The sequence below is a fragment of the Anoplophora glabripennis genome, unplaced genomic scaffold (genome assembly GCF_000390285.2).
Source record: "Anoplophora glabripennis isolate ALB-LARVAE unplaced genomic scaffold, Agla_2.0 scaffold368, whole genome shotgun sequence".
In the NCBI taxonomy this organism is placed as follows: Eukaryota; Metazoa; Arthropoda; class Insecta; order Coleoptera; family Cerambycidae; genus Anoplophora; species Anoplophora glabripennis.
In genome coordinates this window covers 504,707-515,561 of record NW_019416456.1, presented here as the reverse complement: position 1 = coordinate 515,561, position 10,855 = coordinate 504,707, and the positions used below count along the sequence as shown (strand labels likewise).

At 33.9% G+C, this 10,855-nt stretch overlaps 1 protein-coding gene across 1 annotated transcript in view; it reads left to right on the top strand.

Moving 5' to 3' along the window:
- The first annotated feature begins 4,060 nt into the window (after window positions 1–4,060).
- The window catches only part of LOC108908459 (5-hydroxytryptamine receptor 2C-like), a 49,580-nt gene continuing 42,785 nt past the window's right edge, over window positions 4,061–10,855 (top strand). Inside the window, exons 1-2 of the mRNA XM_018712499.1 lie at window positions 4,061–4,184; window positions 10,611–10,835. Coding sequence (XP_018568015.1) covers window positions 4,061–4,184; window positions 10,611–10,835 — 349 coding nt within the window. The remainder of the gene's footprint in view (window positions 4,185–10,610; window positions 10,836–10,855) is intronic.

Sequence of the window (10,855 nt, the reverse complement as noted above, 5' to 3'; positions counted from 1 at the left end):
TCGGGAGGCGGGTGCTTTCTTTAAGGAGGTCATCGAGGTCGATATGTTGGCGTATTTTGAATAAGTTGATGGATAGTCGGGGGTACGGAGGTTTGTTTTATTTCCTTTGGATTTAATTGCCGAAATTAACGCAATTGGCGGGGATGTAGTCGCGTGTTTCAACGTTTAATGCGGGAAATTACAGTGGTAAAAATTTTATGTAAAATTATACACTGGATCATTGGTTATTTTGACGCCACAAGTAAAGTTACATTAGGCATATAATTTTACGGTTTTTGTGTAATTGACCCAAAATGCAAAATTACATTATCGATATACAGAGTGTCCCATTAATATTGCGAAAAAAGGGGGAGTTTCCTTCACCAAAAATAAGAAAGCCTAAATAAACCAATGTAATAAAAATAGTGCCCAAGCAGAACGTCTGTATGCAAATCGGTTTCCAATCAGGGATGTTCCACAGCGACGAAAATTTAAAAGACTTGAAGACAGTCTTAGAATGTATGGTGCTTTTAAAAAGCCTAAAAATTCTTCGTAACGAATTTTTAATGGCCCTGTAGAATTAAAAGATTTGCTAGTACTGAGGAAAATCCACAAGCTTCTACTCGAGAAATCGCAAGTAATATTAATTCTTCAAAAGACACGGTACACAAAAACTTAAAAAAAAACACAAATTTAAATCATACATACCACATAAAGTGCAAGTGTTAGAAGATCGTGTCCGAAGGGGACATTTTGCCATTTATTTAAATATGATACAAGACGCAGGATTTTGGAGAAAAATTACATGGTACTTTTAGTAATAATAATGGTATTTTTAACCGAAATATCCATCGATATTGGAGTCAAGAAAATCCCAGAATAACTGTTGAAACCAATTACCAATGGAGATTCAATGTCAATGTTTGGTGCGGTAGGTAATCGATTAATTGGACCATTTTTCATCGATGGAACTCTAACTCAAGACAAATATCATAGACTTTTGTCAGAAAATCTTGCAAACTTTTTGGTTAACTTACCGCTTGCAGAAGTGTATAGGATTTATTTTCAACAAGAAGAAACACTAATTGGTTAAATGCTAATTTTGATGAAAGGTAGATTGGCATGACTGGTCCTCTTCGATGGCCCGCCCGTTCTCCTGACCTCAACCCCGCAGATTTTTGGTTTTGGGGATATCTTAAAGATCAAATATTTTTGACACATCCGGAAAATGTAGATATTTTAAGAGCGAGGATTATAAACGTTTGCCGTAAAATACCTCCAAACTTAATATCAAATGTTAGGTACGAGGTAGCCAGAAGATGTCAATTATGTATTCAACAAGATGGAAAACAGTTCGAACAAATTTTATAAGGTTTTTTATTGTTACATTTTTGTTTTGTTGTTGATCTGGTATCTATTTGTTTTGCTTTGTTGTTGTTACTTTAGACATGGCATTTCTCTAATAAATTTTATAAAAAATATTTTTTCCATATAATATTTAATAAATATCAAGTTGTAATATATCGTTGACTGCAGAAAAAAATACTTTATCGAACAGGCCAAAAAAAATTATAACTTGACATTTACGAAAAAACAATTGAAAATCGCCTAACGTTCTGATGATGTCAAAAAAATTAAAATCAGTGCTCGATTGTAGTAACGAGCGTTCAAATAAAAACGTGGTCGAAGTTGGCTCTGACACATTGGACGTAGGAAGTAGCTTATAGCGACCAACTTAACCTCATTTCTCAACGAGCTGTATAGCAGCTGTCAGTTTCAATAACGACTATATAACTTTATTTTAAAGAATAATCGTGATAACAATAACAAACAATTAAAGGAGCTGCGGAAAGTGTCCCCCTCCTTGTTATAACAATAAATTAAAGCAGCTGCTGAAAGTGTCCCCCTCCTTGTTCCAAGCACTTTTCACACCTGTTCCTCAAAGAATTAAAGACATTTTCTAAGATGCTCGGGTATTGTTAATTTCACGAATCTTGTCTATAAGTCGAGCGTGCAGATGGTTTAAATCAGGAATAGGCAGTTCAAAAATAGTGTTTTTAAGGTAAGGCCACAAAAAGAAATCACACGGCGTAATATCACATGACCTCGGTGGAAATTCATGTTCAGCATTGAGACTTATTAGTCGATTTTGGAAAACTTCCCTCAACATATTCATTGTCTCGCCTGCCGTATGTGCCCTTGCGCCATCTTGTTGAAAGTAAAAGTTTGTAATTTCGTTTTCTTCCAGCTGGTTAACAAAAGGAGCGATAATTTCTTCTCTATACCTTTGCGCAGTAAGAGTACCATTAAAAAAAATAGGTCCATAAATCCTTCTTCGATTGAGAGCATACCAAACTCCAATTTTTTGAGCGTGTAGAGGGCCCTCGACAAAAAAGTTATCTGGTTTTTCAGAAGACCACATTCTCATATTCTATGAGTTTACGTAACCACTTAAATGAAACCAGGCTTCATCAGAAAAAAAGGTGATATTATGAAGTTCACCGTAGTTGTTTAAAAACCATTCACAAAATACAGCCCGTCGCGGAAAATCAACTTCATGAAGTTCTTACTGACAAGTTAAACGATAGGAGAACAAACGCAAATCTTTTTTTAACACTGTGTGGCAGGTACCGACTGATACTCCCACCATTTGTGATAAAACACGTACAGAAGTTCTTGGCGCATTTTCCATTATTTGTTGGACATTTTCTTTTAATTCTTCAGTCCGCTTTTTAGGTCGGCCGCTTCCTTCTTTTCTTGTTACACTGCCCGTTTCACGAAAAACATTAACACAACGCTGAACTGCACTTTGAAAAATTTTGTACTCAACAACGCCGGGAAATTGATTTTGAAATTCTTTGAAACATTCCTCAATAGAATACTTCCATATTCCATCAATCTTGCGTCCATTTCTAAAGTAGGACTCTATGATAAACACTTTTTGTTCTTGAGAAAACACCATTTTAAACGCTTTTTAAAACGAAAATATTCAAATTGATAGCGGCGAATGACGTTTAAGTTCATTTGCTATACGCTACGCCCTACGTCCAAATTTTCAGAACCAACTTGACCACGTTTTTATTTGAACGCTCGTTATTTGTCAAGCCATTAACAAGAGTCTTTTGTTTTTTTAAATAGAACAATTATTAATAGTGTTACAGTTTGGGGCGTTTTTTATAAGACAGTCTGTAGGTTTATAGGAACTTTCTTTCTTATATTTGGTCAAGGAAACTCCCCTTGAATATTTTCACAATATTAATGGGACACCCTGTATACTCTTTATTGTCCATTGACACGAACGAGTGTCTCAGTCTAACTGCGTGTAATAGATCGGGAGTTCAAACTCACAGACGGCATTTTTTTAATAACAGTTTTACAAAAAATATTGTATGATACATTTGTTAAAACTGATTTTATAATAATAAAACAATAAATAACATGTCACTTTTAACACTTGTATCATAAATAACTATTTTGAACTTTGGTGATTAAGAAAATATATGTTTTTTTTTCGTGAAAATTATCAAATACTGGGTAATTAATTCATTATTGTACAAGTAAAATTTGCTGCTGTTGTCCATGTTGTCCCCATTTTTTTAAATTCCCACGCATCCAGGACACTGAAACGAATAAACCCCATTATATCCCCAACGACCCCATTAAAATCCCCGAAGCCATCCATCCACATCGCGCCATTTCCCTACCAATTCCGAGGTCTGCGGGCTAACAAGACGACCTGACGCGTACATATTGCTTTATTTACGTTTTCCCATTTTTTCGCGCCTTTGTTTTTCGGCTACATCCATCCACGTTTGCTTAATAGCCGCCCGCATTGTTCCCCTAATGAAATCATTATCGTTTTAGATTCGGGCGACGGCCGGAGGGCCTTAATTAACAGTACCTGCCTTTCGAACGGGCCCCATTGTACGGCGCGCGGGGCTTTGTTGGCGACGCCTGCTTCGGCGGGGTTCGAGAGATGGGGCGAGTGCTCTCCTGACGGTTGTGTTTGTGTTTTGTTTCGGAACGCGGCCGCTTCGCTTTTGTTTAAACATCGGCACGCATCGATTGATCGGGGTTAATGATGCGGGAGATTAACCCAGATCGGGCTGTGACAGATTTGGCCGTCTCCCTGCACAGGGTGATCGGTAGTTCAAGGCCAACTGTGAAGGATTTGAACCCACTCAAATTAGCAGCAAGGCAACTACGTATTAATTACTACAACGCTATCGATTAAAAATTTTTGTGACTGAAATACTGTATTTTACTTTCGCTTTAATTTTGCAATGTAGGTATGTATGTTCAATTTTGCAATTTTGTTAAAAGATGCGCAGAACTCCAATAAAAAATATTATTAAAATCGTAAAATCTAATAAACTAATACAAAAAAATTAAAGGGTCAAATGAATTGCCCGAAATTTTTCCGTGATTTTTGACAGACTGTATTTAGGTAAAAAATGGTCGTATAGGGAATTTAAAAAAAGCATTTTGAAGCTCTAGGATTCTCGTTTTTAGATCTTTCGGTAGACATTTTTTAGGAGCTACGGTTATCATGCAACTGTAAGCAATAGCGCGACAAAAAAATTTAACAAATTTTTTTTTTGGAAATTTTTTTTTTAGCTTAACATGGACCAAATATAGTCTGTTTAGAAATGAAAGAGAGTTATAAAAGCTTATTATGTATGCAAATCGTAAATAAATGTAGTACTGGTGCTTATATTCAATATTTTTATATTATGTATTATCGGTATAGGATGAGGTGTACTTTTAAAAAAACTTTGTGCGATCGGACTGTACTAAATTGTAGCAGGTAGCTAAAATTTAATCCCCGACAATCCGTCTTTGTCTATGCCGCTTCAATTTCTCGGTCCATTTCTCTTATAAGTAAACAATATAAAAACAGCATTTCAAAACATGAGGCTACTTTAAGCATCATAACCGGGTTAAGAGGGTTTTTAGTAATTCAAATAAAATTATTCAATATTATTATCAAAATATTTATTTAAATTTAATGAATAGACTTTTATTCCACACAAAAATATATGTATTTTGAAAATTCAAATTATGGTGAGTAAATGTAGTGTTGTATAAATGTACAATAAAGAAAATAAAAAAGTAGGTATATTAAAATTCATCCTCTGAATATTCTGATGAATTATCTTCGTCTCCTAGATTGATAACGATAGGTTCCACAGTAACGTCAATTAAATTATCGAGTTCCCACATTTTCTCCTCTTCTTTTTGTACATGATGTATACATCTTTGCCAGTTATCTGCAGTTACTCGTTCCAAGGAATTTTTTAACAAAATTTTCACGTCACTTAATTTAAACGTCGTATTATTTCGCGCTACATCTCCTTTTACCTGCGCCCAGACTAATTCGATTGGGTTAAGTTCACAGTGATAAGGTGGTAACCGTAGTACCGTTATTTGGCGATTTGTTGCCATTTCATCGATAACATATTTTTTCTGATCTTTATTAAGATTGACAAGTGTCAAAAGTTCCTTTTTCACCATATTTGTTTCAAAAGAAATGTTTTTTCCGGATAACCATTGAATTATATCGGCTTTCCTCCAAGCAGTCGTAGGCGTCCGCTCGGTCTGCCGTGAATGGTAACTGGCATTATCCATGACAATTACAGACCCCGGAGGAATAAGATCCAACATCTGTGTAAAATACTCTTCGAAAACATCTGCGTTCATGTCTTCGTGATAGTCACCTGTATTTTTAGATTCAAATAAAAGTAAACCGCCATCTACAAAACCACTGGCACTACCTATATGTGTCACTATTAATCTTCGCCCTTTACCTGAAGGTGCCTTGAACCCTGTTGAAAGTCCATCCAAAAATGCTTGTCGAAAACTTTTTACATTTTTATCTTGCCATACTTTTGTTACAGTATATCCCTCGTTGACCCAAGTTTCGTCTAGATAATAAATATTCCTCCCTTCGTCACGGAATTTTCTAATTGATCTTAAGTAGGATCTTCGCCAACAAATAATTTCATCTTTATCGATAAGAACTGACTTCCTGTTCTGCTTTTCCCAGCAAAAATTCAACTCTCGTAAGACGGCCCATAATTTGCTTCTACTGATTTTTGGCAAATCGTTGTCCTCTGAAAGTTCACTTAAAATTTTGTTTAGCGTTGGTATTTCTTTTTTAAAATAAAATGAGTGTACTTTTCTGCGAATGACATTTTTGAAGAAATCATCTATAACGACTTTTGACCTCCCTGTAGATGATTTTGGGGGATTTACAGTATCTTGTTCATTTTTTGTTTCCTTTAAAAGTCTGTAGATAGTCGATTTTCCAATCCCTGTAATTTTTGTTAGCATTAGTGTTACCCGATAATTACCTGAAACGAAATATTACCACGCCCATGGCCGGTTCTTATCTCGGGGTTTTATTACTCTCTTTCATTTCCAAACAGACTATAGCTTGTTTATTCAGCTTCAATTTCCTTTTTTTTTAAAGTTCGATAGTTCCCTTTTTCATCGAAATATCGGACTTTTAATGGAAAAGGATCCTTTTGTCTTCAATCATCGATATCTTGGCGACAAATGGTTGTACAGAGAATTGAAGGGAATTGAAAACTGAAATAAATCTCCTATAATATGCTGCCGCAACTTTTCGGATTTTTTTTTTTTCTTTTTTTCCCGGATTTCCGGGAAAAAAGGGTAATTTATGTTTTTTTAGAGAATTGACGGCTAAATTAGAAATATTCACGAAGTGACTAATTTTAAGCATGACTTTTACAGTTCGATATACCCAGGAGAACCCTGTGAAGTTTCATCTCGATCTAGCGAATCGTTTCTATGCTTTAAACAGTCAAACTTTTGAAAAAATTAAAGGGTCGCGTTTTTGATCTTAAACACTTCATAATCATGTTTTTTTGAGATTTTCTCACATTTTTACCGCAGATAACGTTTAAATTGATATTTTTTTTTTTCAGGGAAGAAAAAGGGTAGATTTGAAAAAAACTGTTTTTCAGCGATTACAGACTGGACAAAAATTAATTAGAAATTTGTCTCTAAAAACGGTATGAATCGAGGTCGAAATCAGATTTGGGTCATCGACTTTAATTTTAATTTAATTATTGAGTTGATGAACAGAAGCATAAGACGAAAAAGCCGAATCGTGCTGGAAGCAATTGCATTTTGTTTTCTTCACTGTCCGGAAGGTTTTCCAAAAAAAAAAACACGAAAAAAAACTTCAAACATTTTTTTTTCTTCATTTTAATTGTTTTTTTTTTTGGGATTTTGGGAAACCTTCAAACCATTGTTGTTTTGGATTTTAAAAAAAAAGGAATTGAAGCTGAATAAACAAGCATCTGGTCCACGCAATGGCTTTGCTGAAAAAAATATTTGCAAGTCTATGGACTTCTAAAAAATTTCGACAGAAAGATCTAAAAACTAGAATCATAGACCTTCAAAATGCTTTTTTTAATTCTCGATACGACCATTTTTCACCTAAATATAGTCTGTCAAAAATCACGGAAACATTTCGAAAATTCTTTTGATCCTTTAATTTTTTGCATTAGTTTAGTTTTACTTTTTTTTATCAGTTTCCAATATAGCTTGTAAACACTACCTTTTTAAAATAGTTTTGTCCGAGAATTGCAGTCTTTTAAGGGTTTCACAGGTTTTTTAGTGACTAAAATCAAATATCAATCACTAGTGACTAAACTGTTTTAGTATCTAGTGAATTGAATTAATTATAATTTAAATAAAGCAAGCATTAAACAATTAATTAGTAATCATATTAAAATGAAATTTAATTCCACTGTCAAAATTAATGTTTTTTGAAAGTACTGGTAAAAATTTTAAACAAAACGTGTACACTGAGTGTTTCCCAAAATGTGGTGATTTATTATGAGGAAGTTGATTCTAAAACATTTCTTCCTCTTGATAGTTTTCAAAAAACGTCGTTTTCAACAAAATCAATTATACGTATTGTAGCTATTATTTAAAATAATTCAGGAAAAAATCATTTAATTTTAGTAATTATTTTCTCAGTGTTTTGAAAATGGTCAAAAAATTTTCATTCAGCGAACAGGTTGATATGTAATTAGTATTAGGTTTCTGTGAAGGAAACTATAGAAGTGTTGAAGAATATCGGCAAAGATTCCAAAATCGTGTAATCTCCCATAGAAAAACTTTTTCCAATGTTGAGAGAAGGGCTCGAGAAACAGGCAAGTTTTTCAGTAGCACTCGAGAACGTGCTATTGCAATCAGGGCACAAGACGAAGAACTTAGTTTGAATACAATTGAAGATGACCCACATATTAATACTAGAAATCTATCTCGACAAACTGATATATCGCAAACTTCTGTGCATCGAGTAATCAAAAGTAATCTACTACACCCAATCATATCCAAAAAGTGCAAGAATTGTTACCGAATGATATGATTAAAGAGTGAATTTCTGTCAGTTTATTTTAAATCAAGGCATTAATTTTCAAAAGAAAATTCTCTTTACTGGTGATGCTTATTTCACCCTCAAAGGTATTACAAATATACACAACTATAATGAGTATTCCGATATAAATCCTCATTCAGTAAACTTCTCGACATTTCCAGCGCGAGTTTAAAATAAATCTTTGGATCGGTATTATTGATTGGTATTTAATTGCTCCAGTTATTTTACACAATCGACTAAATGGCGAAACTTATTTAGAATTTCTCCAAAGCACTCTCACGGATCTGCTTGACGAGGTGCCGCTACAACTCAGATTGGAACATTGGTTTATGGATGATGGAGTAATTTTAGTAATGTTATTAGAGACTTTTTAAATCACCAATATCCAAATAAATGGATGGGAAGAGGAAGATCACCAGACCTCAACAAATGTGACTTCTTCCTTTGGGGAACGATTAAAGAATTTGTGTATTCCTCGCCATTTGCTTTTCGAGCATAATTGTGGAATCGCATTACGGATAAATGTACATTCATTAGATACAATCAGCAATTATTGGATAGAGTAGACTTAAATTTTCGTCGAGGAATAAATTTATGCCTGAGAGCAAACGGTGATCATTTTGAACAATTTCTATAGTGCAAATTATTTCTGTTGTTTAAGTTGTTTGTTTTTCTATAAAATTATTCTTATTACAACTTTTTTTCCTGATCGTCAAGTTTGAGTCAACTTTTAAATTTTCGATGATTTTAAATGACAGCTATAATACGTTTTATTAGTTATTCGTATTTTTGTTGAAAACGACAAAGTTTTTTGAAAATAATAATTTTTTAAGCCCTGCTCTGTGTCGGTTCTTATGCGAAACACCCTGTATATTACGTAGTCTTGTAAATACTTACACAGTTATAAGACGTATTTTCTGTTGATAGATATAAATTAATTGNGTGCCGCTACAACTCAGATTGGAACATTGGTTTATGGATGATGGAGTAATTTTAGTAATGTTATTAGAGACTTTTTAAATCACCAATATCCAAATAAATGGATGGGAAGAGGAAGATCACCAGACCTCAACAAATGTGACTTCTTCCTTTGGGGAACGATAAAAGAATTTGTGTATTCCTCGCCATTTGCTTTTCGAGCAGAATTGTGGAATCGCATTACGGATAAATGTACATTCATTAGAAACAATCAGCAATTATTGGATAGAGTAGACTTAAATTTTCGTCGAAGAATAAATTTATGCCTGAGAGCAAACGGTGATCATTTTGAATAATTTCTATAGTGCAAATTATTTCTATTGTTTAAGTTGTTTGTTTTTCTATAAAATTATTCTTATTCCAACTTTTCTCTGATCGTCAAGTTTGAGACAACTTTTGAATTTTCGATGATTTTAAATGACAGCTATAATACGTTTTATTAGTTATTCGTGTTTTTGTTGAAAACGACAAAGTTTTTTGAAAATAATAATTTTTTAAGCCCTGCTCTGTGTCGGTTCTTATGCGAATCACCCTGTATATTACGTAGTCTTGTAAATACTTACACAGTTATAAGACGTATTTTCTATTGATAGATATAAATTAATTGTACAATTTAATATTATAAAATTGGAAGCAACAAAAGTAATAAAAATATGTACATATTACATCTTATATTAATTTTTTAAATATTTGTCACATACCACAATATACTAAGTTTTTATAAAGTATTTTCCATGTACATTTTATAGTAGTCAACTACTTTTCAAGATCTACCCAGAAACGATAGTTCATTTTCGTCTCTTCTACTTTTTGTGATATAAAATCTGAAGCACACCTAAAATCACCATCAGATAATGCTAGGTATCCATTTGTTTATGATTTAATTAAACTTCATTGCGTCAAGTTACATTTTCATTTGCGTTGTCTCCAGTGCAGGTTATTATGACATATGAAGTTCCACAGCCAACGTGTTCATACGAGCATGAGTTATGTAGCCCCTAACTATATTTTAGCACAATATTGATAATGTTATGGGTATACTCTAGCGAGGTAATTAATTCTGCCAAGGCAACCTTGACATATCTATAACGATTTAAAGCTTAGGAGAACAGCATCTGTAATTTGATATTGGTTGAGTTGTCATGTAAATATTTGTGCTCCTTCCATTGAACATTGAACTTACGTGTATATATTTTATTCCAAGACATAATGTACTGAAAAGTATCTCTTGTTTCAGGAAACTGGCCCTTTGGAGTAATCTGGTGTAATGTATACGTCACGTGTGACGTTCTAGCTTGCTCAGCTTCTATAATGCACATGTGCTTCATCAGCTTGGGTCGGTACCTGGGGATCAGGAACCCGCTGAAGACGAGGCACAGCACCACCACGAGAACGGTAGTTCTCAGGATAGCCCTAGTCTGGCTGTTGTCCATGCTAGTATCCAGCTCAATCACAGTATTAGGTATCCTCCATTAGTTTAAC